Raw genomic sequence first — 27,943 nt, forward strand, 5'->3', positions numbered from 1 at the left:
TTACAAAATCCTGCAGTTCCCAGAACTGAATTGATATTGAGTAGAATTTAAGCTGACTTCCATCCTGGAGGAATCACAACAATATAGTGTGTCAAAACTAATACAGTGCAGCAAAAACACAATACAAAATAATTGCATTTGGTACAAGTTTTCAATGTAGGTACACTGCAATGAATTTTCATGACATTTCATAGCTAGAAGTTATGTCCTGTTCTGTCCAAACTGAGCATATGAGCTGCTGTTTACCAGGCTTGTGCTGAGTGTGATGCCAAAAGGGACTCTGACCTCCGTGGCAGATCCTGAGTACATTTCTGTCACTTAATGTTGACCAGTCAATGCACTGACATTTCAGTCCTGCTGTTCTGCAGAATAGATTTCCCTTTAGTCCTTTAAAGCTTTATAGCAGAACACTCAGGAAAGACAACCCCCTTTTTATTTGCTCCATTATTTAGGAAAATGTATCACATACAATAGACTAACAGTAATACATAGAATTTAAAACAGTCTGTAGATAGAAAATTTATGCCATTCCATTCTTTCTGATCTGATGATGGATGGGTTTTGTTTAAAACTCCAGGTGACGGCCCTTTATGTTGTTTATTTATTCCAGCTCCACAAGAGCACTACCTTCAAAGGAAAGAGAAAAAATGCAACCTCAGTGCATGCCACAGACATTTGCCATAGCAAGCAGGACAACACACATCAAAGGATTTACAGTGAAATCATCTTGCAATCAGCATAGGATTGATCTCTATAGACCACTCTTGACAGCAAGCATGTACTTCATGAGCAGTTACACACCAGTTTTTAAAACCAAGGAAAAAATTGTATACTGGGACTGTTTTTCAGCCTGTTTGCTACAATTTTTGCATTCTGTCCCACATTGGTTTTACAAACCTTAGAATAATAAATGTAAATGAGCACCCTGGATACTTTGACAAAAGTAAAAGCCTAGGTATAGAGCACCATCTGTGTTCAAGCCACCAAATACTACAACTGAAACCCTGTTTACAAATCTGTTCTTTATTTTAAATCTTTCTGAAGGGAGTTATGTTATTTACCATATATATAATATATATATAAAGTATACATAGAGATTGTTTATTTGTAAATAGAAAAAAATCTTACAGAGAAGAATGTCAAGTTTTCACACTTACGTAAAAAATCATCAACATAAAGCCATGTTTAATGCTTGTCTAATGTGACGCAATAAACTTTAAAATAAATGACGCATATGAAATATCTGCTGTTTGAAATCCACGCGTTATTTTCTATTTGTCTTATTTGTTCAGAAAGCAAACAGACCAGCTGAGTGGAAGTAAGTGTAAACGCAGACCAAAAGGGGCCAGGATCCACTACCACCTTCTGTCTGTGAATCTACGTCATCAAATATTGCTCCTGTTGCCTTCTCAGTTCATTTTTTAATGTTTCCACTTGTTTCTCCTCTCAGTCCTCCCAGATGCTGCATGTAACTTGGGCAGCATGGAGTGCTCCCATTCCCATGGAATTAACTGGCACTGGCTATCCTTCATTTCTTTGTTGGGTGAGCTTTTAACTGAAGAATCATGGTGCAGGACTCTGATGAGACACTGAGAATTATCTTGTTTTTACACAGGCAAAGCCCTGGCTCCATGTCCAGCTAGACAAGGACAGTATATAGTCTCAGAGAAAACATTATTCAAAATTAATTGTTTTAATTAATGATGCCAATTAAAACAACAGGCATATAGAAAAAGAAAAAAAAAAAAAAAAAGTAAAGCAGAAGAGTCACTTTTTAGTTCTGTTCTGCAGCAATCATGGAAGGTTAGATAATGAGAAAAAGGACAGTTGCCAGGGTCATCTGCAGAAAGAATGCTACCTCTAAACGTCCTACAACAAGGTATTTTCCCCAGTAAAAACTCATCTCAATGTGACTATGGGCCAACAGATACCATCTGGCCCAAGCTTTCACTTCATACCAAAATTAGAGTAAAATGACTGATCAGCACTCAAAGAGTGACTTCAAGTGAAGGCTTACGTGTTTTCCCATGTGAATTCAAAGTACTGAGAATAAACACCATGACCCTACGTTATTTCTTAACTGTGACTGCTGGAGAGATTAGTCTTCACTCCATGAACAAAACAGATAGAAGTCTCAGGTCATCCAAGGCAGCATCAATTCAAAACAAGGATCTCAACCCAGCATGGTGCAACAAAGGGCTGTGCTGATCAGTCACCCTTCTAAGGATCATGGTCAGACAGGAGATCAGCATGTGGCCTGGGAGTGCTGCAGTCCTACCAGAAGGCACATAGGCCTTGCTGCAGGCTTTGCTCTGCCCTTGGCTTACTACATACCACTGAGCAGAGGCACACAGAATGCCATCAGTCTTCTTAACGTTTTGGCTCTCTGCAGCTGAGTGGAGATACCAGTACTTATGGTTGTTCATATCCATGGGCCAAAAGTACCTCAGCACATGAGTGGGAGACAAGGGGAGTCTGCTCTGGATCTTGCCAGCCTACAACTCAGGGGGAAGTCTGCCTTCATCATTGGTTGGCCAATGGAGATGTGCTCCTAGTGGCAACCCATGTAGGATATATCTGGTCTATACTCTGCTAGGAGAGGTCTGCTCCCATTTTTGCCTCCTGAAGTTTACCAATCCATCTTATGCAGTAAATCATCAAATGCCTGCTGTCAGGGGGCACAGAACAGCTTGGGTTAAGTGCTTGAGAGACCAAATCAGCATAGGTAAACTAGTACAATCAAATCCCATATAACAGCAGCTCAGCACCCAGCACAGCTCAGTGTAACTTCTTGAAAGAGTCTAAGACACACAGTCAGTGTTTGATTTGTGTCTCAAGCGTGACTGCTTTATAAGCTTCATGCTTGGCTTTCCTGCAATGATTTTTATTTACCAACTTGATGCTGTGGCAGAGTTTTAAACCCCCATCAATTGATGTCACAAAAAATATATAATACCAAACCAACACAGTGGGTCAAACAGCCTGTTCTCCAAGCAATTAGGATAAGGGAGCTATGGGGTTTTTATCCTTTCAAGCCAGAAGTAATGTAAGGACAGATATGCTGTTCATCTCCTCTCAGCAGCGCAGCCAGAGGATGAGCCATCCCATGCCCTGCAGCCATGAAGACTTCATCCAGCCTTTGCAATCCCTTCCCCTCCCAAGGACAGAACAACCCTCTAAGCAAAACACAAAACATGCTCTAGCCTGATCTGGCCCAACCTTGCAAGTGAAACCTTGGAGTGACAACAGGGACCGCAAGAACACAAATGGTTACAGTAAGTTTCAGCTCACAGCTCCAGAGATAACAGCCAACTGCAGGTGCAGCTTTCTCTCTATTCCAGTACAGCAAAGAGGGTCTTCTTCCTACATTAATACCTTTGTTAATATATGCATCCAGCTCAGTGCAAGAGCAGTCATGGGCCAGCATGTGTTCTGCTACATGGCACAGAAAGAAGAGCCCAGATTGTTCACTTCATCACAAGGGCCAGTTCTGTTGGAGCAAAATGGGGCTGAAGAGTGAGGTAGGGAGTAAAGGGAAGGGTATTACTGATGCTTGTTTTTACTTGTCTCCAAAGACAGTTTTGTAACGTCCAATAGTGAGCACATGAGAGGAGTGCTCACCAAAGAATGAGTTAATGAAAGCAAACATATGACAGAACCAGCAAAATAAATATGCTCTCAAGATCAGTTCTACAAAGCAATCAGTGGGCTCTAAGTACATCTCCTCCCCTAAAAAGAAGATCCAGTGTTTCCTGCAATCTGGTAAGATCCCACAGTACTGATCTCTTCACTCTTTCAATGCCTTAAAAGGAAAAAGAAAAAAGAAAAAAGAAAAGAAGAAAAAAAAAGAAAAAAAAAAGCCCACAGAGAACAGTCAATATCCAGGGGACAGCACTCTTACCAAATAAAACATTTACTCCAAGGGTGAACTGGAAGTAAAAGCAGGTATTTTCCAGGAGGCCCAAGAATATTAGGCAAATATTCCACACTGATACATTGCCTTAAGCCCTGTCACCAAGATCCAGAGTGTGAGAGAGACAACAAAAGCAGGAAAGACCTGATTCCTTTCTTGACTAATGTCAAAGTTGTGCACGGGTGACAGCACCATGAAGCTCAGCAGACTCCTGCCGGTGACCCTAGCAGGGCTGGTAACTAACCCAGCACAGAGTGTCAACAGTGCTTTACATGATCAAAACTGTCCTCAAGGGCTGACATGGCTCCACGTCATATATGAAGGCCATTAGCTTTGTTCTTATCACTTGCTTCATCCATTTCGATGTGGCTGAAAGCAGGGTTGTCAGTTCCTTCGGCTACCATTGTAGATGTTTTCCAGTTCAACACAACCACTTTCTCTGCCTAAAAAAAAAAGAAGAGATAGAAGCCATGTTGTGAAGTGGAAGAAAGAGTCTTCCTCTCTTTGGCCTGCAGGCAAGCAGAGCCAGGCCTGACTTACAGAAAGCCTTACAGGAAAATATGCCTGCTGCTGACAGAATATCGTTACTCATTGAAGTAGCTGGTATTTTTCTAGGGGCATGGAAAGTTTCTGATTGCGTAAGGTGCAAGTTGTGCAAAATGTTCTCGTCACATAAAATGTTCTTGTCCTGCAAAGTGTTCAGAGCATTTCTGGTTGTGCAAAGTTTTAATTGCTGTTTTCACATCTAGAGATCTGTCACCACCAGCCCACCGATCTACTGACTCCCAACCTTCAGTCCTTGCCCCATCTTTGAGAGGAAAAGCAAATTAACATGCACCATTACATTGATGCTTCATCTTCACTAAATGTAATGAGATGTTAAGCTCTTCATGTGCAGGAAGTTGCTCAGCTGCCCCCCAGTTATTCTGAGCAATTAACTTTCTGCACGAGCTGTGATGCCAACTACTTCCTACCCAGCAGTATAACCAGGCTGACACTCGTTTCTGACTCCAGGCAGAAATCAGTATGGCTGTGGATGTTAGCTTCCATCTGTTTGGTGAGATTTTCTTTTCAAAAGGCTTTAGAGATTAAATTCCCAGATGGTGAAAGTAGATGTTGGTGCATTAAGAACTGAATGACAACACCTGGATAGCCAGTATCCAGCTTTCACATAGGTGAAGAGCATGCATTTCTGTAAAAAACCCTCTCCTCCTCTGTTGTTCATAAGCGGGAGCTAAAATACAGGAGGTCATGCTAAGAGGAGTTATTGTCATCGGGGAGAAATATTTTGCACGTTGGACCATCTCAAAGACATGATGAATACGACTGCAATGATGGCCCCAACCCAGAGGTTGGCTCTGTTTATTTTAAAAAACAAATTTCTCCAACATTCTCCTTTCTAAGGGACATTATTTCCATTCTACCCAATAATTTCTCTTGTATCTTAGGGAGGATGATAGGAAATAGACACACTGTCTAGAAATGAAATGCCTTCTCTCAAAAAGTAGCTGATGTTGCAAAAAATATAAAATATTTCTAAAAATCCCAGAATTTAGAAATCATGTTTACAAAGAAAGCTTTGCTGAACCCAACACGTGCCTTGGTTTAGCTTCCAAGGGTATAGTGAGGGAGTATTTTGTCAGAAACCTGGGAACAACTGTCCCTTGTCTCAGCTGCTGCTCTGTTGTTATGAAGTCAGGCTGTGGCCAAACGCAGCTTCACTGCCTATGCCAGCTGCTTTTGCCTCAGCCGTCTTGTGCTCTGCTGCTGCCTTAAAGCATCAAATGCAATTCATCCTGGTGGGAAAAGATTGCCTTTGTTCCCAAGAGGAGAGATTGCTTTATATCAGAGGATGCATAACTATACTTACTGTCTCAGATTTAGACCAGGAGAAGTTGGAGAGGAAATCTTCTTTGGTCAGCAGGAATTTACTGTCTGTGTTCTGTTTCAATCCTCCTGCAAAATAGGCATGCTTCAATCAGCCAGGTTTCCACATGTACATGGTATGTCACAGCCCAGCTGCAGGCACCAAGCCAGGACAGTCATGCAGCAAAAGCCATCAAGCAGTCACAGGCTAGATGTTACATTCCTTAGGAATCATTCCTTTACAACCATGTGTCCCCCTGCATCTCTCGGAATATAAAATTATCCTTGGGATCTACCTGAAATTTCTCAGCCCTTTTTCATAGTTTTCTAAATTCTCCCCACGTTTCTGTTTGAAAAATGTGTAAAATGCTGAGACAATCATCTGAAGGGGATGGGGTGTTAATGGGATGTTTGAGCACTGTTAGGGTATGTAAAATTAACTACTTACTCTTGTGTAGGAATGCATGTGGGAAAGAAAGGAGATGAAGGTGCTGGGAATTAGCTTTGTCTCCCAAGGCTCAGATGGGTGATGTTTAGATGGTTCTCTGAAGTTTCTATTTCTTGGACTGAAGATTTCTCATCTGGACTTATTGAGCTCCTCAGATTTTGCACTGTTTTATGGCCCTATGGAAAGGCTTTCACTGGAGTGGCTACAGATGACCAGATCCCAAGATATTAAAAAGTGAAGTTTGACTATAAGCATCACTGTCAGAGCTCAGCCTTGCCTTCTGTAGAGAGCAGCATGTCACCAAGGGAAGACAGGATTTAGAAGAAGAGGAAGGAAGAAAGGGGAGCAAATCCTCCAGAAGTTTAAGAAAAGAAAACAGTAGACGTATCTTGTGCTCATAAGTTGCAGGACACAAAGAAAGTGGTGGACCAGTCAATCTGCTAGGTTGGGAGTTTGGTGGTCCTGATAAAAAACAAAGAGAACTGAGCTCTGAAGTAGTTGTAGGTCAGGATAATAGGTTTGAAATCTAACAGTGTCAAAGTCTGATGAGTGCTGTAGCAAGATTCTGGCCAGGTATACTGCTGAAAGCCATGAGAGCAGCTCCTTTGGTGCATTTCTGCCATGCACAGTGCAGCTGACAAGTGCAGTATGCATCTCATCTAGATGGAAGAGCAGAGAGATCACAGGCTGGAACTGATGTCCCTGCTCTCACTTGTTGCTTTTGCACCTTTCAGAAGTAGTACTGAGCAACTGAGAAAGAAAGCCATGCATGGGACCAGCAGCTTTTCGGTACATGCCGGGGAAATGTGGTGAAATGCATGCACTGCACAGGTGCAGACAAAAGCCTTTGAGTGCTCTGAACTCACTCAAAGTAAAACTGCTTTTGTCCTCTAGAAGAAGAACGGGTGCATCTCCTTGCCTTGAGTTCTTTCCATGTTCGGCAACAATCCTTCAACCTCAGCATCTGCTGAGATCTCACAAAACAGGAAAGGTAGATGGGATTTTTGCCCCTTAGGTTAAAAAACTGCTGAAACTTCATTCTCCTTAGAGATTTGAAGTGATCTTTGCTGTAATTAGAGGTCAAGCGCAGGATGTAGAAGGGCTGAGTGGGGAAATGAGAGTTAGGATAGGAACCTTCATACAACAGAATATCCCACATTGGAAAGGATCTGTAAGAACCATCAAGTCTAACTTCCATTTCCACACAGGACCACCCAAAATTCAAACCTTGCATCTCAGAGCATTGTCCAAATGCTTCTTGAACTCTGACAGCTTGGGGCTGTGACCACCACCCTAGGAAAACCGTTCCAGGTCCCGACCACCCTCTGCTGAAGAACATTTTCCTAATCCTTAGCCTTTGTGATAGGGTCCCTGGCTCTTACTTTGGAAATGACAATTCTCTTTTTGATCATCATGGTTTGAAAAAATCTAAGATTTATGTTCAGCCTCAGCTGTGTAACCAGTACCTGTTAGGAGGCTGATAATCATTCCCACAACTATCGTGGTAAGTGTCCCAAGGGTGCTGAAGTAGAGATAAGACAAGGAATACCAGTGCTCTGCCAGGACAGGCCTGAAAAAGAGCAGGAAAAGAGTTAACCTCTGCTGTCCTCTTCCAGGGAACCTGAAAATGTTGTCTATATCCATATAGAATATAAATACAGAGCTACTTTCTGAACCAAGTGAGCTGGTATTCTTGAATTATTTTGATATGATAAAATGTGCATTGCAAATCTGTCATAAAAATATCAGAAAATATGCCTTCGTAGAGGAGGAGACTGGTAAGTGCATGGAAATAAGCAGGTAAAACAGGACAGTCTTGTTGCAGTTAGGAATCTACTGCAAGCTGAGCACTCCAGCTATCCAGATAAAGGGATAACATATTTAGAAGGGACTGGGTTATTTAAAGAAAAAATATATTATATGACATCAGCCACATGTAGCTAAAAACAGCCAGAAATAACAGGGCAGTTCTCACACCTTGGGTTACAGTTTGCTTTGATCTCCTTCAGAATGTGCTCTGTTGCTTTCCTACAGCCATGCTGAAGGTCTTGCGTGAGACATGTAGTGGATACTGGGCATCCATGTGTGGATTGGAGTGTCTGTCACTGACTGTATGGTACTTTTAAATATAACAACAGTTGGGAATATCTAGAAATGTGTTCAGCTCCTGTTCCAGCTGTTTTCTGTATTATTATTTATAACTGCTAGGTTTAATGGTGGGTGCCCAAAGACACGTATGGCGATTGCAGAGGGGAGAAAACCCCTTATATTTTTTCCATTACACCAATGCTCTCTTTTGAGGCAACACAAATGCTAGGCAGATGTTCATGTTGCTTCAAACCAAACACATGCTGTAGTGACTGCACATGAGAAACTTCCATACCTTTCTGCAGCCTGTGTGCTGAAGATTGTTGTTAATGGGTTTTCTGTCGGTGTAGTCAAATTGCTTGAGATGGACATATTACAGCCTGCAGTTGAGAGGGGGAGAGGCATAGTCCTCTCTGGGAGGGGAGGATAAATCTGAGAACCAATTCCAACCCAAAGTGAAATAACAAAGCCAGTTATAAGACCCACAAATGCGCCCTGCAAAAGAAAATAGGATACTCAGGCTTGCAAGGAAAGCAAAAGGATTTTGAAAACAACAACAAAAATTAGATGAGTAGGAAACACTTAAGTTAGCAAACTGCAGGGATGATAGGAAAAATAAAATGTACAGCTGGGGAGAACTGGGAGTTTACTTCATTTCCTTTTTGGAGAACTCATTGTTCGCTTATGGCTCCTGAACTTACCTCTTTTTATTTTGCCACTATGAATTTATAGTGAAAGAATAGCTTTGGGCTTCTTGGTTTATAGCAAAAAAGCTATTTTATCTGAGACCATCCTTGAATTAATACAATTTCTTTCTTTTTTTTTTTTTGGAAAAAGTCTCTTCTACTTCAGGGTGGGTTTGCTTGCTGACAGTGATTTTTTTTCAGCACATATTTTAGATTTTCAACTGTTAAACTGTAGAGGATAGTGATTAGCAAATCTTACTAAATAACAATCTTCCTCCATCCATCTTCCTCCATCCATTCTCCTCCATCAATACATTTTTGATGGAGTAATTTTTTCATTTCCAAGGGCTGATTTTGTAATATCCAAACCACTCTAGTAGAGCACCCCAATACAGTCTGCCTTTTAAACACATCTGTTTATCATCTTGGACTTCTGGATGTGTTTTCAAGACTGCCTGCCCTTAAGGCCATCTGCTGCATTGGTTTATCCATCCTACCCAAAAGGCCATTCTCCCAGCTGCCCTCATGGGGAAAGAAAAGGGTAAAGATCAACATGGAAAGTATCAAAGAAATATCCTTGCTGCCGAATGCAAATTTATTGAGAATGGAGGGAGATGGATGCACCCAAAATTATTGATGGATTTTGGTCCAACAGGGCTTTAAATTTCTACTTACAATTCCATTTGCAAAGGAGCAGAGAATTCCCAAGGCAAACAGTCCTAAAAGGGGGCCACCAACCATGCCAAAAATGCTGAGCGCTGCCTGTGGAAGGAGAAGAGTCTATCAAGCACTGCGTTAGAAAAGTGAAATACACAAACAGGACAAAAAGATGAGAAGAAAATTAAGAGATTTTAATTAGTGTTTTCTCAGCTGGTGTTAATTCATATAGTGACATGGGTGCTTAGAGCAGAGGTTGAGGCTGTTTGAGGTCAGTACCTAACAAAGAATAAAAGCTAATCTCATAATAGTTGCCAGCAATTATTTCCTTACACAATTTGTTCTAGATTATTTGAAACACATGAAAATGCAGCCTGACACTCACCTGGAGCAAGGCACCCAGGAGAGACGCCAGTGCAGCCATAGCAATGCAGACTCCACCATAAAATAGGCCTGTGTGGGAAAGGAAGATTGTGAGTGCATCAGCTGAAATGTCCACTGATGGAAATGGTCCCGTCTCACCCAGGAAGCCCTGACATCACAACAAAACCACTGCCATCCGTTTGGATTTGATTTTGTTGTTCATTTGGGTTTTCTTTCCTAAGAGAGCCCAACTAGGCCACAGGGCCTGGTTACTGTTTACATTAAGAGGAGACCATGTGAAAGTGACAAAATCCTCTTCCTGTGTATGATTAGTTAAGTACCTGATCCTAGATTGCACATGTATAGGTTAAACACAGTAGCAATACTAAGTATATTGTTCGTATTTCTCAGGTAATCTCCTGTGTTGTAGTCACTATTTGGAATAAGTAATCTTGCATCTCAGTCTAAAGCCTTTGGAGCTTTAAAGTAAATGATGTCAGATCCTGGGAGCTGGCAGAGTGACAGAGGACATCCTGGACTACCAGGATGTAGTGTCTCTTGCCAGAACCCACAACACTGGCTCATTTGTGCTCTCCACCTTCACTTCTGTTAAGTTTCACTGTCTGAGTGACAAGCAATAGGTTAATCCCACCATGTGGGGATGTGATAGCTGAGGCAACTCAGGACAATAACACAGCATCAACAATTTCAGTATAAACACTGCTTGAAATAACATTCAATAAGCTGCTGTCAGGTGAAAACATTTCATATTTGTCACCTGCCACTAGTCCACTGTGCTCAGTGTTATGGGCTACACTGTGCTGGGTCTGTGGTTTTTCATGCCTATTAAGCACGCTGCCTTGGGCTGCACCTGCAGCTGGTATCAAGTCGTACAACCAGCAGAGATGGAAAGTGAACGTCAGAGATGTAAACCATCTGCTCAGCCCAGTTCTGACTCTTTTCTTCGAGGAGGGTAATTGAATATAGGAGCTCAACAGGCCGTGGGCCCACAGGTCAGGGAAGATGTGAAGTTGGTCACTCTCTGGAGTGCTGTAGTTCACATACTGCTCTGTTCACAAGGTTTATTACAAAATCGTTTCTTATGCTTCTAATTTTTGACAGAGAAATTAAAATATCACCTATTTTAATTCAAGACATTTGGCTCTGTACAACTACAGGCAATACTGAATATAAAGGCAGTCTATCTTTACTTCTTAAAGATCAGATACTTTCTCTTAAGCTCACTAGAAATAGCTTGTCTCTCATCCCGCACAGAATTTGCACAGCTGATCTTGGCTCCCCCAAATATCAGTCTGAACACACTTACCCCTGACTTAAAATCTAAATCAAGCCCTCACTTCATAAAGCAAAAGTGGAAGAGAAATTTCCATACTCATCCCCATGGAAATCCATGACAGCTTCTTTTCAGAAAGGGATCTGAAATATGGTCTGATGAGATCTTCAACAGTTACAGCAGCCAAAGCATTGATGCTGGAGGACACTGTACTGCAAAACACAAGATATATACTTTCTTTTTTAATCTTAGACACTGAAATCATAGATAACAGGTGAATTAATGGCAGAGAGAAGCTGTTACTGTCTAGAATGGTGTCAGAAAAGAAATGCAGCTGCTGTGTTGGTTGAAATGACATTGCTGTTGGTGATACAGTTAATAGTTTAGAAAAATCATTTCTAATAACTTCTCTTAGTGAAGACAAGGCAATTCTTAATGAAAAGGTGGGGTTGGAGAAGTCAGTGAAATGAAGTATACATTACATGTGGCTGTGCCGTAAGCATTACTATAGCCATGTTGTGCAACCACCTGCTTATAATATTTAAAAATTCCTCTAGCAGAGAGGCTGTAAAGCACAGAGTGGCAGGGTTTGTTAGTGCCATAGATTACTAGCTGTTTCTTCCCACTGTCAGTAGGAAACTCTTAAGACATCAGAGCACAGGAGCTGAAAACTAAAGATTTGTAATTGCAACATCAGTTCCTAGCACTTATCCTAAAGATTAAGGAAATGAAATGCAGTTAAATCACATTTCAGTATAAATGCAACTTTTGGTTTAACAAAATGAAAAAAAATGACACTAAATTCCACATTATTAACTTACCTTAATGTCCCACTGTAGGCACTAGCCACAAAAAGCCCTGGCACTCCTGGAAAATCCCTGAGAATATCCAGCACCAGGTAGGGCATCAACTAAAGAAAAATGGAGAGTGTAAAAACTTATTATATTGCCATTATTTTTCATTTTCTTTCTTTGCTGCTTTTTTTGTTGTTGTTGTTAGAACCTTCTTAGTGGCATGCTGCTCAGCTCTTCCAATTTGGAATGTTCCACAATGCAGTATTTCTTGGTTTTCTATAGAAAATAAAATGATGTTTAAAACATCCACATGAAATACTGGCAAGTCTGTTTAGACAGCCCAGCAGAGGTGAACACAGAGCTGCTGTCAGGCTTTCTTCCCAGGAGATGACTGTAGAGGCAGCTAGCACTGAGCAGCAGGTAGTTTGCACTGTACATCACTCTGTCAGGCTTGAGTACCACAGTAGATGCTCAGGTCTCTGCTGACACCATAAAAAGCTTTACAGATTCGACCCAATAGCCTTAGGGTACCTGAGAACTATTTCCATATTGGAAGCTGTGTGCTGTTTGTTTACCTTTGCAAGATCTGAGAGCTGGGAAAAGATACAGACTGTAAGATTTTCTGCCTGTGAACCATTTTTTTCACCAACAAGTTGGTCTTTTTAGTATCTTACTTTCAGGTTCCACCAAAATTATTTGACTCACAGGAGGCACCTAACAGCCTTCAGGTATCCACCTTGGCTTTTCATATCTCATCTTATTCTACTGTTTAAGACCAAGCAGTCCTGCTTCCAGTACTCCATTATCTCTGCTCTTCTGGACTCCTAGCTATTGTCCATGGGGATTTGTCCATAGCACACAATTATCTGAGGCACAAACAAACTGCAGCTCTGTGAGACCCAAGGGGATGTTGGCACTGATCGATCCTGAAAGCAAATCTCCTGCTTTCTCCAGAGTTTTCCCTCCTGCTACAGTCTGAGCTTAATCCCTGAGTTACAAACTCACTCTGTATGGATTTGAACATGTCCTTACACCCATCCCCTAGTTCTTGAACCCCCCTCTACACAGTTGCACGTGCTCAGTAGCTGCTTTTTCATCACCATCTCCAGTTGCACATGCTTAATGCTCGCTCCTTCATCACCATCCTCAAGGTGAAAGCTTCCCCTTTCTCCCCATTGAGATGTGGGGCTGTACCTGGTCAAGTGCTGACACCTGCTTTGCCGTCCATGGGTCACAGTCCTTGTAAATGGAGTACAGAGACAGCCCGCAGAGTGTTGCGCAGACCAAGATTGCCCAGAGGCCCACCAGGTTGATGTAGAGGGACCTGCACCAGCATGCACAGAAATGCCATGTTAGAGCTAGATGTCCCACCATACTGCAATTAATGCAGTGGACCGTCAGCCCCTCTCAAACAGAGCAAACAAGCACCATCCCAGCACTGAGGAGACACCCTGTTCAGTGGCTGCCAAGATGAAAGGGAATCATGGTGTAGCTCTAAGCAATTTTGACATGGGCTCACATTTCTAAAAACACAAATTACACTTTGTTCTTCATAGCATGGTCTGAGTGCATGCCCTCTGATAAGGCCTACTCCAGAGATGATGGGAGAACTATGGCAATCTACACATTTCATCACGTGCACAAGATTTACATTACAGCCAGCTATCAAGAAAACATTCTTATCCCCTCACCACACCCCTTGGCAGAGACAAACCCTAGACATATTTGCAAGGCAAGGTGTCACAGATCAAAGTGTGGTGTACCTTTAATCAGCAACAGCACTCCTTTGCCTCTGGAGCTGCACTACCACACTTACACAACGCTGGAATTATGCTCATAAATCAATAAATTCACCATCTCTTCCTGGCAAGGTTTCCATGGAAGGCAGCAATGAGGCGGGTGCTCCCTCCCACTGTGGCCTGCTTTGGAGCCACTTCCAGCTGTCACTTCCATGGATCAGGGGTTCACCACCAACCCCAGAGCTTCCCTTTCTGCTGCCTGGATCCTGGAGCAGTCAAGGAACCCTATCTTGTCCCCACGTTTTGAGGGGATGACTGACACAGAGAAGAAAATGGTGGACATCACATATTAATGCTTCTTTTGCCACACACAACAGGCAGCCTCTACCCATCATGAAAAATAAATCCTTCTCCACACGTTTCCTGCCCCAGGGAGGGCTTTTTCTTTCTATCTAACTATCCGATCTCAGCTCTTGATGACTCCTGAATCACAAAGTTCTTCACACTATGGCTCACCTATGGTGGTCGTTTCAAGTGAACACACCCAGAGGGAGCATGGCCTTGAAAAACAGCATTCTTTTCCAGCAGTTGTTTTCTGGCTGTGTACCATGTACATATGGGGATTTAACTGCTGACAGATCACATACATTGCACCTGTGCCAGCTAAGACCTCTTCTGCGTGGATCCCTGGAGGATCTCTGGTATCTGTGCAAACATTTCCATGCCTGCACTGTATCAGAAGGCCTTTTAGTGCCTTCAAGACCCAAGAAGCCAAAGAGCATCAGCCTTTGGACTGCTCCAGAGGATTATAAGGATGAATGAAGTAAACTTATCTTTATAGGTCTTGTTAGGCACTGAAATGCGTGTTTTTATATCGTTTTTTTTTAATAGGTTAACTAGATGAGATTGCCATTTTATATCACAGAAAAATGATTGGCAAGCACGGTGTAAACTGTTAAAAAAGACTTAGGTAAATAAAGGCTGGTTGGATAACACAGGACAGAAAACTCTGCATTTATGTTTCATATTTGAAATTAGCATTAATATAAATACAGCAACTCTTTAAATTTATTTCTAGGCTAATCTAGTGAAAATGAAGTAATCCCCATCTTATAGATGCTTACACAGTAGTTAAGCGTTTTGCATAAATTTAGCTGAAGTTGTTCCTACATTGGCATAATCTACCTTGAAATAAGGCACTCAGAAGCTGACGTAGCACAAAAAGTAACCAATGACTTAAATCAATCCAAATCTTTTCAAATAGATGCAATAGCAGTATTAGCGCAAAGCCTGTAGCTGAGATTAGAAAGTTGAGAGAAAGACACAGAGGCAAAAGAAATTGTTTGCATTCAGTAATTCCCAGTTTTAAACTGTGTCAGTGTTTGAATGCAGTGAAAACTTCTTTTTCTATCTTATTTACATCCCTAGCTCATGGTACACCCTGTGACTTAAGCATTGGGGTGTAATAATTGCAGCACTATTGGAGTACATGTTCCCATTAATTCTGGATGAGTAACATAAGGTGGAGTTTGGGTGAAGTAGGCACTGTGACTATGCAAGGCTTATTTTTAGTTGGTTGTTTCAGCCTGGCTCTAGGAAACATGCCAGCCAATGACCTTGAAAAGAAAGTAGAGGAGAATGTGCTAGGAGCCCATATTTTTCAGAAGGTGCAGATCTTCTTGAGGGCCTAGTATTGTTCATCTTCAAGCACTATGTTTGATTTCCCTAGTTACTGCTTGAGGATGACAGCACGTGTTCATACCTACTAGTGTGTTTCTTGAGTGGGGTGAACTCCTTTCCCATAGCCTGAGAAAATTCCTACTCTTGTGCCATTCTTTAAGGCCTTCCTATGACCCACAAGTTGGGAACTGTGAAGGAATTATTTTCTCAGTTCTGTTTTGTTATTAAATAAAGCCTTATATAAAATGCCATGGAGGAGAAAAGCCTTATTATTGTGACCCAATGACAATTGACACTTCTCTATACTAGTTAAATGGTGGCAAGAGATGTAACTGCCAATATGACTTGCCAAATGTGTTTAATTACATATGTGAATGAACTAGATAGTCATCACAGAATGATAATGTTTACAATTGTAACAAACTGTAGCCATTGCACAAAAAGTTTTCTCCATGCAAGGGAAATGCCAGGAGGCACAAGCAAGGTGTCATGGAATTCAACTGCCCATCCCAGCAGGATACAGATCCATCAATTAAGGTTCTGCCGTCACTACTATGGTATGAATCATAGAATCATTTAGGTTGGAAAAGACTTTCGAGGTCATCAGGTCCAACCAAATACACCTGAATGTTTATTCATAACTCTTGAATTCCATCCAAAAACCTCCAGAACCAGCTACCTCTAATCCAAATCAAAGACACTTGCAAGAGCCCAGAAAATCTACCCAGCAGCTGCCACGGTACTACATTTTCCTTGGTCACATCATGCTTCTGGGACACCATGGAGGTGTCTCCCATCACAGGGGGTACAGATGGGGCAATAGAATAGCCCTAAGTGGAGCAGGTGCTTGGGAATGAACTCAGGCACAATGTATGCAGCTGTTCTCACACTGGCAATCATGCCAGCTGGCACTGCAGGTGTGGGATGGGTGTGGGAAGCCTCTTGCTTCTGCAGCACCAAGAAGCTGGGACCCAGCTACGCACCAGAGACTGCAGGGAAGCCAGATAGTGTGTTGGAATGTGGCACTGTATGCTGGAGATGTGGCTAATGATGGGCATCAGCTCATTCCTGTTTGCAGCATAAATGGCTGAAAGGTGCACTTCCATTATTGCCAAAACTGAAATACTTCAGATCCAAACTTTAATATGATTTTTGTGAGTGTCTTGCTGACTTTATGAAGTGAAAATCCTCGTAAACTCCTCCTCTACTGCATATCACTGTGTTATGAAATTTAGTGACTGTAGTTAATGATATGCGTTTATATATCTTTCCTATAAATAGACTTTATTTGCTTGGTAATAGTTCTTAAATATTGAGTTGTGAACTATGGGAATGACACTAAAGATAACAATAAGATAACAGAGTTAGTAAATATACTCTGTTCTAGAGTAAAGGCTGATCAGAAATATTTAAACTCAAGGAAAACAGAACTTGCTGCCAGTCTCCATTATGAATTCCTATAGAAAAAGTCTTGATGATCATGAAACCAAAATATATGATTCTTCAGCAATTTTATCACTGAATAAAACATTTTTGTCTTTTCTCACGTTTACACTCACAGGTACTGAAAATATTTTTAGTCTTTACTTAGATAAAATACCCCCACTCTGGTTTAGGTTTAGCAATTCAGAATATTGTCTTGATAAAGCTACAGCACAATTAAGTGCTGTATTGCTTGGTCTTTAGGTTGCATATAAACTTAATGTAGTTATTTGTATGCAAGAATACTGGCAGAGTGAAACAGTCCATCAGAAAGTTGAATGTCACAGTCATCTATATGTAATTAAAATATCAGCATTTACTATGCCAATTTGTCTCCTATTTGGTCCACAAAGCAGACAGCAGAAGTTGTTACCTTTTACAAATAGGTTTTATACAGACAACAACAACAACAAAATTAATCTGCATTATAAAGTACAGTCACTGCTAAATTCAGACATCAAGAGTTACTGAAGGCAGACTTACATTTTTGCATGGAACCTGGTTTTGCATGCAATGTATCTCTGTACTTGGGACTGGTTGACACCATAAATGCCAGTCCATGTGAAGGTCCCACCTATAATAATCGTCCAGAAGGTGTGCCTTTGCAATGGATTGGGATTAAAGCTACAACAAGAGGGAAAAACAAAGAAAACTCTCAGAATATGAAACTCTTTTCATTATCAGATGACCTTAATGGCTAGGAAAAGAATTTCCTCTTACTTATTCTCATATAAATTCAATGAATTTATCCAGATTTTGAATATTCAGATATTCCAACTTTACATGAAATCACAGAAAGCAGATTTGAAATCACTGAAACCACTGACTCACTGAAACACTGATCTGCTCAAAGGTGAATTCAAACTAACTTATTTGCCTATAAATTACAGTCATAAGTAAAGCACTGTGATGCCTGTTGCTGTTGTGATGAAATGAAGTTCCAGTAGAAAGTCTAATATGCCTGCTTATCTGGAGGGACCTCAGTCTAACACCAATACAAAGGTGTGTTTGCATACCCAGCCCTTGTGGACAGAGCCTCTATAAAAAAGGTTGCTGATTTAGCTCTAAGTGAAGAGCAGATTTTAAATGGAATATATTTTAAAATGATATTTTAAATAGAGCAATAGATTACACTTATCTTGCCGAACAAAATTATATTAATTCAGCTATTATATGCCTTTATTCCTTTTCTTTTTCCATCTGAATTCTATGATGAGAGAAGAAGCAATGCTGTGTAACATCTGCATATAAACCAAATAGATTGAAAAATCACTGCTCATGAGAAGAAAATATGTTTCTTCCAATGGATTATTATTTACTGAAGAATTTAATAGAATTACCTGATAAATATTGTGAATCAATAGACAAAAGGGCAACAGGCAATACCTGTCACAGTAAACTTCTATTATTAATAGCAGCAGCTGAAGTTTCTCAGCAGAATCACCTATTCATCAAAAAAACATTTTTATTTTTTTTTTTAACTTAAGGAATCTTTTGATTCAGCATTATCAGAAATGAATATTACTAACCTTGCAAAACTATAATCTTGGTGTATGATTAGTTACAATAATGAAGGGCAAAATGCCATTAAGATTACTTCTAATTTTCATTTGAGGGAAAGAAGAACATTTCCCTTTTTCAGATTAGGTAACAGCTGTAATTTTTTCAGCTACTTTGGTTCAGTAGCTGAAATACCAAATCATTCCTTTGCAAACTGTAATTATAAATACGATTGTCCTCTACTCTTCACCATTCACTTTCAATGGAATCCAAGATGCATCCTTATAACATGACTTTGAGAATGTGAAGGATTTTTCTCTTGGCAGAATGTTGCACAGAGTTAATCCTCCAGAACAGGTAAGCTTGTGTAAATATCTGTAAAATTTTGGTCCCCGACTCCCCACCTTCAGTAGCAATTTAATTTCACACTTATCAGGAAAAAGGCACATCATCTTCAACGAAAAACTCACTCCCAGAAGTTTAATCTTCCTCCATAGTAGGAATCATTTACAATGCGTCCAATTCCCTCCTGGACTATCACAGCTCGTATAATCACAGACGAGAATCCAGCGACCATGATTCCAACCTGGAAAACATCTGTCCACACCACTGCTTTCAGACCACCCTGTGTGAGGAACAGCATGTATCAGGTACAGCGGGGCAGCCGTGCTCTTGGCGTATGTTCACATCCAGCTAGGACAAACCTTACTATATGGATTATGCATAACTGACTAATTCTATCTTATTCCTGAATAGAAATAATTCTGCATTGGGATGTTTAGGAATTGTATCCTGCAACCTGTTCAGGGCCTTCTGTGAGGAGCACTACAATGTACTGTGACCATAGACATGTCCAATCTCATTCATCATTCATCACATCCCCCCAACTCAGAAATTTCATAGAATCATACAATCAAAGAATCACGAAGGTTGAAAAAGACCACTAAGATCATGTATTACAACCATCATCCCATCCCCACCATGCCCACTAACCATGTCCTCAGTGCTACATCCACACTTAATACCTCCAGGGACGGTGACTCCACAGCCTCCCTGGACAGCCTGTTCTAGTGCCTCATCACTCTTTCTGAAAGAAAATATTTCCTAGTATCCAACCTGAACCTCCACTGGTACAACTTAAAGCCACTACCTTTTGTCCTATCACTAGTTAGCTGTATCAAAAGGTAAACAGGCAGACCATGCTCATCTTACATGTTTACAGTATCACTAACTCCAGAAGGCATGCAATTTGTGCAAATTAAAATAAATATTATTTAATCAAAAATATACAAATAATTTTATGTCCTGCTGAATCCATTTACACATATCCAGGCACTTGGTCAATTAGCACTGACCTAAAGAACAATCTTTTCATGTGACACTTGCTATTTTCAGTGTCCCCCGTCACTATGAGACTGGACTATTATAGTTGTGGTGAACAGGTGCTTGACAAATTAGTCTGCTAGGCTAGCAGAAATTTCATAGGGCAATTTTCAGGAAGGAAGATCTATCTTTTTGCTGTTCTTTTAGGAACACAAGTCACATTGTGGCTGCCTTTGTGTCCAAGTCATAGAATCATAAAACCCATAGAGTTGGTAGGAACCTTTGAAGGTCATCTAATCCAACACCCCTGCAATGAACAGGGACATCCACAGATAGACCAGGGTACTCAGCGCCCCACGAGCCTGGCCTTCAATGTCTCCAAGGACAGGGCCACCACCTCTCTGGGCTACCTGTTCCATTGCTTCATCGCCCTCATTGTAAAAGACTTTTTCCTTATATCCAAAGTCCCTGGATGAATACAGCTCTGGGCTGCAGCTGTGTTGTGAAACAGGGCAACCCATTTATTAGCTGACTTTTCAATAAATTCCACACTTGATGTAAATGGTGAGAGGAAACGAGATTTCCCTCAGCTGAATGGCCCACATACCAACGTGCAGTAGAAAGTGCAGACGACGCCAGTTGCCACCACGGCACCCCATAAGTCAAAGCCCGTGACTGAAAAAGAGGGAAAGGGCAGCAAGTGTAAGCAAGGCATGGGGGATATAACTCTGGAGGACTGTTTTTCACCTCTGTCTGGCTGCTGGAGAAAAATGAAAATAAGTAAAATGCAGAAGTAGAAAGTAATAAAAAACTGCAATGAAAAGATGTGTGTATCTGAATTATGGAATTCACCTTGACCAGCTCTAAAAATGCATAGTTGTTACAGATATTGGAAACTGCTAAATAATTGGAAACTTCTAAATAATTACATAGATTTGGGAACCTGAGATGCTTTTGGTCTTTAATGACAACCAACAAAACCAATATTCTTGCAGGGCTCAGCTCAGAAAGGTTCTAAAATCAGAGTCCTTCTTCAAAAGAATTTAGATAGGCCCTGGAGCCCTATGCCAGGGATTTATGCAGGAAAGCAGCCATGGGCATGCTTCACAGACACAAGCTGGTTTAAGCAATGGTTTGGAAGACATACGTTGGTCTAAAAGCCTCTTTTATTCTGTGTTCTTTTCGGGAAATGTGACAGCATACCTATGCCAGTCTCTAAAGCTGCCAGTGCCCAAGCTTGGCAGGTTGACACGCTGCCCAGTGTGACACCATGGGGCTCCCCAACAGAAGCCCAGGCAAATGGGAAGCTCTGCAGCACAGTTCATGGAATGCACCACTCCCAGCCAGGCTGTAGCTTGTTAGAGCAAGTTACAGAGTGCTTCAAGAAGCGCATTTAACCAGATGGACTCTGTGTGTTTATGCTGCCCACTGCCTCCAAAATTGACTTATTTTTCCTTGGCTTTTCTGAAATTAGCCTTGATGTGAGGATATCGTGAGAGAGCTAGAATAAGTGAGAGCAGATTTTCTTTGCTTAGCCTTTTCTGTAATTCCTTACAGCCAGAGATAAGGGAGCAGGATTAGATCTGGGAGGTCTATCAAAGTTCCCATCAGGACCAACTGAAGTCCTGAAAGACCTCACAGTCAATATTTGAAATACATACATTGGTGTGCATTACAGAAAGAAAAGCACACCAGTACTATGTGCATAAAAAAAATACAGAACAGTTCAGGATGGTCATCTTACCTTGATTTAGTGCTAAAGCTGGAGCATAAATGACAATGCCAGTGTATAAAGTCTAGATGGGGAGAAAAAGATATAAGAACAAAAGAAACCAAAATTCCTGGAACAAGTGATAGTGTTCTGAGATGGTTTCTCTTCAAGCACTTTTTCAGTCTAAATTTCCTAAATGCATGACTGTTAAGGAATAATTCCAATTGCTGGAAGACAGATGTCTGAGACTAACCAGTACTACAGTCTCACAGCCTAGTCTGCTTAAAACAAACAACACAATGATTCTTAAACACCCCATCCTTCTTTAGTTTCTCCTCTCTCTTATAATTAACTTGTTTTATTGCTTTATAAGTGCAGTCAAATGAAAGAAGCAAGAGCAAAAGGAAATTGGTGAGGTTTACACATGGTTTGCCAAGGAATCTATTACAATTTACTTTCTCAGTCTTGGGATCAATATACCTCTCAGTATGCATCTATAATGCACATCACAACAAGAAACACAGCATTAGTTAGGCATTATGGATAGGATTATAAGGGTTTACAGTTCTATAAGATGAAACCATGCATGATCATCAGCAGATATGTATTTTCACCCAATACAGAAATAATCAGACAAATCAGTGAGATACTATATCCACTTCTAACAGTACAGTGGGATTCATACGCTGATATTCTCTATATTTGATTCACATATATTTTTAAGTACCTACTAGGGCAAGCTCAGCTGTGGCATGCACCAGGGCAAAGCCTGCAATGCGCAGATGAACTTCTGTGAAGGTCAGGTCTTGATTCAAGGGATCTAAATCTCAGCTAGGTCCTGAGCTGACTTACGTCAGCTTTCCATGTCTGGTGGTGGGACCAGCAGGGAAATAGTTGTTCTTACTTGTTCATGTGCGCGTGCTTGTTTCCTTCTGCACTCTGAGCCCTCTCTAGGTTCTCACACATGGCTTGTACACCCTGAAAGCTGCCAGCCCTGGCCTGTCCATAGCAAATCTCCCCTCAGCACCAGCCATACCACTTCATGGCCAACAACTGCCAACAATCGTCAAGCCCAAAGCATTTGGCACCTGTCCATCCAGTGACCATCTGCCATCTGCATGGGCTGTAGGATCCTCTTCACTCAGGAAGTCAGTGGGAGACAGCAACTTTCTTGTGTGCAGCAAACAAGTGCCAGAAGCTTTGAACTACCAGAAATTTTCTTTTGATACAATTTTGATCACATTTTGGTGTCAATTCAAACAGCAAAGATAAAACAATCTTTCCATCTCTTCAGTGTTTCTTCATGTTGTATTACCAGATATCCTTTTTATTTTTCTTTGAATCAAGTTCCAATTCCAAGTCACAGAAGATCTCGGAGAGTTCCTTTCCTCACTGTTTTCATGATTCAGGACATTTAAGTTGTTAGTGCTCAGCACAGAAATCACCCACAGGTTGTCAGTTAATTTCCTGTATGTATACTTACATTATATAAAATTATTTTTCTGATCTTTGCAAGATTACATTTGTTTTGTTCCAACTTATGCAACTGTGATGCCTTCATGTTTGCCCATGATTCATGCATGCTAGCACTCTGCTTTTCCTATGTGTATCCAAAACATCCAGCTTAGAAGCACTGTTCACTTAAGGAATTAGCACTGCAGTGGTACAGCTGTGGTTGTTCTGTAACTCCCAGTGGGTCTTAACAGTACCAAAAAGGACAAGAGGCAAGCATACACAGAAGCATAACTTGGAAAGCCTTCAAATCCTACATTCATTCTTGCTTTAAACTCCCCAAAACGTCCATTTCAAAACTGCGAACACGTTTACTGCTGGTGTTTCACAGCATCTGGCACATAATCACTGTATCTTGGAAAGCTGCAGTCCCACCCTGACTCACCAAATGGGCTGGATATCCAGAGTAATACAGGAACTGCTTTAGTTTGACTTTCCCTAAGGCAGTGAGTGATCCATAACTTTTGTTTGCAGACTCCCATCAGTGATACAAACCCTTGTACTGCCATTGACAGGCTCCTGACAGCTTGTTTTCCCTGTCACCTTCCACAAACCTTTGGGAATTAGCCAGACTCACAGAATCAGTGGCCCACGGGATGAGATCTGCCACTGCAGATAACTGGGGCATGTTTACACTTTGAACTTTCTTTGGGCTTCTCTGAGGGCAGGCCAATGACTGCTCTGTGCACTGTTTCCCTGTGCCACGAAGGGTCCCACGACATGGCGCTGATGCCAAACGACTGCCCCAGGTGCTCAGCAATGCCCAGTGATGCCAAAGGGGAGGGTGGCCCAGCATTTGCTCTTCACCTGATTGCTTTGGTGCAGAGATTTCTTTTTCTTGTTTCCAGGGGCCCTTCCCCTGTGGTCACCCCATCAGCTGCTCATGGCAAACAGCCAGCTGTGTCCAGCTGAGCAGCCCTGGTGGTTATGAGAACCCATGAATCACTTTGAGGTTTACTTGCCGTTTGTATAATGAAGAGGAATGTTCCACAGAGACGCAGGTATTTATTAAATCGAAGCTCTAAATACTGCAGAAGAGAAGAAAAAAACAAAAGTTTACATCAAAACTTGGCTTTATTGATAGGACTAAAGTGAAGAGATGAGCAATAGAAAAGGGCACAGTGTTTTTTTAGCATTTTGTTAATAGCCAAAACTTGATGGATATCTCTTTCAACTTTATTTGATATTTTTTCACAAACCTCACCACTGTAATGACACATGAGCAGGTGAAGCTGACATTGGCCAACCAGTACATGGCTGAGTCAGTAAAAAGAAGCTGGGGAGACCTGAATAGCAGCCTTTCAATATCTAAAGAGGAGCTATATGAAAGAAGAGGACAAACCCTTTAGCAGGGCCTGTTATATAAGACAAGGGGAAATGGTTTCAAACTAAAGGAGGGGAGTTTAGAACGGTGATAAGGAAGTTGTGTTTACAGTCAGAGGGTGGCAGAGGTTGCCCAGAGAGGTGGCGGATGCCCCATTCCTGGAGAGACTCAAGGTCAGGCTGAGGAGAATCTGAGCACCCTGATCTAGATGTAGTGTCTGTGTTCATTGCAGGGAAGTTGGACTAGATGATCTTTAAGGGGCCTTTCCAACTCAAACGATTCTATGATTCTCTAAGCTGGTGCTACGCTGCTGCCTCTGGGCATTCATGGGGCAGGGAGCTGTGCACCTGGCAAAGCTCTGCATCTATTATGAACTCAGCATTGTTCACAGAGATGTTCCCCAGTACAACAGAACTTGTTTATGTCATGAAATCAGAGAGAAAAACATTACAGCAATGCCTGAGCCTTAGTTTGGAAACTACCCATCTTCTACCAGCAAGTAGAAATGCAGCCTTTCTCAAAAGAGGAACCTCACCTTTCTGCCTATGGTGCAACTTCTGTAAATCTGCTGTAGGGCAGATTTCTTCCCACCGTCTGTCCTGCCAACCCTCTGAGGCACATGGTTGCACAAAAGGGATCCCCTTCACCTGTCAATCCACCCATCTGACACAGGCAAACACTGAGAAATCCCACAGTGCTCACCCGTGCGGCCAGCACTGAAAATATGGTCAGTGAGCACGTTCACTCCAGGCAGCAGTGCTGAACCCCTGGACAGGCACAAGAAGTCTGATCTCTGAACTCTGGCCACAGATAGAACGTATATCTTTTATAGGTGTGTTACCCTGACTAAACCCTGAGATTATCAGCAAGTTTCTGGTCTTAATCAACAGCCTTTAACAAGAGGAGACATTTTAAATATCACCATAACTGATAGTCCAAAGATTAGTAGTTTAAAATGCACTGTTTCTGTTGGGAATTCTTATCTAACTCCACCAACTGAAACCTTGCTGTTTTCAATGTCCAGTGCTGCAGTGCTCCTGCTCAGTGTAATAAAACGCAAAAGACCAAAGTAGCTATCCGAGGACTTTCACCTGCACTGATGCCCCTTTTCCAATATCCTATAACAAGAGCAACTTGCCTCCAAGTCTGTAGCTATGAACTATCTTCCAGGCAAGACCAACACGTTGCAAGGACCTTCTGGGACAGAAGAAGGCCCTGACCAGGCTTCATCACTCCAAACCAGTGATACATCCCACCACTCCAGATTTCTCTGCACTCCTAGGTTTAGCTTTAACACACATGCAGGGCTGATGAAGAGCCATATTTTCATAGAATCACAGAATTGTAGGTGGGGGTTAGAAGGGATCTCTGGTGATCATCTAGTCCAACCCCCTTGCTTACGAAAGTTCCCTATAGTAGGTTGCTGAAAGCAAGAAAACCTGTGCAGACACAGAGTACCTGCTGACCACTCTATACAAGCAACAGAAAAGACACTCATTGCTGGAGAGGCTGTCTTCCCAAAACCTCTAGGAACAGCACAAACATATACTCTGCCAGAAAGGAACTTCTGTGGTGTGTCTGAGCTTAGAAACCAGCCTGAAGTGAGAATGATTTGAGAGCTCTCCTTACCATGTTACATGCGCTTGCGCTTTAGATGTTGGATGGTCTTGGTTAATTACACATTGTTAATCACACAATATCATCAAAGCTGCAAAAGGATTAAACCACTTGCTCAACTGAGCACCTGAAGTGAGGAGAGATCTGGCATGGTGCACAAGTCCCAGCAGCAGGGGTGTCTCCGCTCTGCAGTGTGGGCAGAGCTGGGGATGGAGCAGGTCACAGCCTGCCTGTCCTCAGCAGTGTGGGAACACGAGCTGTGTGTAGAGCAGCACCGAGTGCAAGGAAACTTGGGGAAACAGAGTGAGGGAAGACAAATAGTAAGCAGCCAAGAGAAGCCGCCCAGCTCCCTGAAAGGCTGCGGAAAGGCTCCTTCTGCTTAACCTTACCTCATAAGTGCTGGTGATGCCCAGCCTGTAGAAGACAGGCAGGAAGATCTCAGCACTGCACAGCACTACCAGGGCGTAGGTGATGGCGAAGATGCAGAAGATGGCACCATAGCGGTAGATCTCAGCGGGGGTGCCCAGCACAGTGACAGCTGACATGAAGCTGGCGGTGAGTGAGAGAGCCACGGGCACGGCACTCATGCTTCGCCCCCCCATGAGAAAGTCCTTGGAGGTCTTCTGTCCCCCTCCCGCAAAGGCATAGTAGATGCCGATGACAGCTGACACCAGCAGCATGGCGGCGAAGACCACATAGTCCCAAACGCTGAAGCCCCCCATGCCAACGGAGCAATTGCAGCCTGACCCAAACTCAGATGTGCAGCTGCAGGAGGAAGGCGACGGGACCCAGCCAACCAAGGCTGCAGCGCGGGGCGCTGCGAGGCGCAGCTCTCGCCCTTGTACGCGGCGGTGAGCGCGGTACCGGGCCGACGGGCCGGCCTTATAGAGCACCGGCGCCCGCTCCTCCCCGCGGCCCCGCCGAGCGCGAAGGGGCGGCGACCCGGGCAGTGCGCAGGGTGACGGCGGGCTGCTGCCGCGGAACGGGGTCGGGCGGCGTGGAGGAGCGCTCCCAGCGGGCGGGTGCCCGCCTCCCTGCCTCGACCCCGGGAAGCCCTGCGCTTGGTGGAAGGCAGCTCCCCCCGCTGCCGCCGTTGGTGGTGTTTTCTACTGCGCGGTTAGCATTCCCTCTCCTCAAGTGAAGACGATGGAAATTTTTTTTTATACATGTGCTTTTTTACCTATATTTCCGTGGGTTGTGCAATCTGCAAGATAAAGTGCTGAAGTGGACTTCCCAGCACGCTTGCCAAGGGAACACTTGCTGAGTGCTGCAGTTATACAGTATGATAGGGAAGACCCGTTACCCTCATTCTGATCAAGGAAGTTTTCTCACTAATCGCAGTTTCAGGAGTCAAAGTGCACAGGAATATCAGAGATGGGGCTTCATTTCACTGACCCACGGAGTAACACATCAAAAGTACCAGTGGGATTTCAAGTCCGTGTATGTTCTCTGCTGGAGATGTGTTTCCATAGCTAGCAACACGTCCTGGGCTAAAACAACAAACATTACACCTTGCCACTTTGCTGTATGGCAGGTGGGAGTTAAGGTGTAAGGGTGCCAAAGCTGACCAAGGCGGCTCTGACAGCAGCATGGCTGCATGCAGTGGCGCTCAGGGCTTTGTGCAGAGGCTTTCAGGCTTGACCTGTGTTGTGTATTGGCCAAGTGCTATTCTGGCACAAGACAGCAATTCGAGGAAGTTTTTCACACAGAGGGTGGTGACACACAGGTTGTCCAAGGAGGCTGTGGATGCCCCATCCCTGGAGGCATTGAGGCCAGGCTGGATGTGGCTCTGGGCAGCCTGCTCTGGTGGTCGGTGACCATGCACATAGCAGGGGGGTTGAAACCAGATGATCATTGTAGTCCTTTTCAACCTAGGCTGTTCTATGATTCTATAACACAAAATGCAGTACTATTTCATGGCAGATAGAGCTCTTTCCTGCTTAGCC

General features: G+C 42.6%; 2 protein-coding genes across 7 annotated transcripts in view; one reads left to right on the forward strand and one right to left on the reverse strand.

Moving 5' to 3' along the window:
* Nucleotides 1–1,042, forward strand: part of ANO4 (anoctamin 4) — a 172,170-nt gene extending 171,128 nt beyond the window's left edge. For all 5 annotated transcript variants that reach the window (XM_031600390.2, XM_090140352.1, XM_090140342.1 and 2 more), the window contains exon 28: nt 611–1,042. The gene's annotated coding sequence lies outside the window, so the exon portion shown is untranslated. The remainder of the gene's footprint in view (nt 1–610) is intronic.
* Nucleotides 1,043–1,086: 44 nt separating this feature from the next.
* SLC5A8 (solute carrier family 5 member 8) lies at nt 1,087–26,886 on the reverse strand. 2 transcript variants are annotated; one of them, XM_031600391.2, is made up of 15 exons: nt 26,387–26,886; nt 24,019–24,084; nt 21,578–21,629; nt 20,441–20,508; nt 18,981–19,135; nt 17,494–17,634; nt 13,304–13,433; nt 12,137–12,225; nt 11,415–11,527; nt 10,044–10,111; nt 9,677–9,763; nt 8,611–8,810; nt 7,694–7,797; nt 5,784–5,869; nt 1,087–4,356 (listed from the first exon to the last, which is right to left on the reverse strand). In XM_031600391.2, exons 1-15 carry the CDS (start codon nt 26,717–26,719, stop codon nt 4,225–4,227), a joined length of 1,824 nt encoding a protein of 607 aa, XP_031456251.2. In that variant the 5' UTR covers nt 26,720–26,886; the 3' UTR covers nt 1,087–4,224. The 2 variants fall into 2 exon arrangements, with proteins under 2 accessions (XP_031456251.2, XP_089996492.1); XM_090140366.1 differs by lacking the exons at nt 20,441–20,508; nt 21,578–21,629; nt 24,019–24,084 and having other exon boundaries at nt 26,387–26,811.
* Nucleotides 26,887–27,943: the final 1,057 nt, after the last annotated feature.

Source organism: Phasianus colchicus, chromosome 1 (assembly GCF_987193195.1).
Source record: "Phasianus colchicus chromosome 1, bPhaCol1.hap1.1, whole genome shotgun sequence".
NCBI lineage: Eukaryota > Metazoa > Chordata > Aves > Galliformes > Phasianidae > Phasianus > Phasianus colchicus.

Bases quoted from the DNA above. Each gene is read 5' to 3' on its own strand.
- SLC5A8 (XM_031600391.2), bottom strand. From the start codon at position 26,719: ATGGGGGGCTTCAGCGTTTGGGACTATGTGGTCTTCGCCGCCATGCTG. The intron at 11,528-12,136 runs GTAAGTTAATAA...TGTGTTTTGCAG, and splicing joins GCCTACAGTGGGACATTAAG to TACAGTGTCCTCCAGCATCA. The intron at 9,764-10,043 runs GTGAGTGTCAGG...CTCCTTCCACAG, and splicing joins TCCTGGGTGCCTTGCTCCAG to GCAGCGCTCAGCATTTTTGG.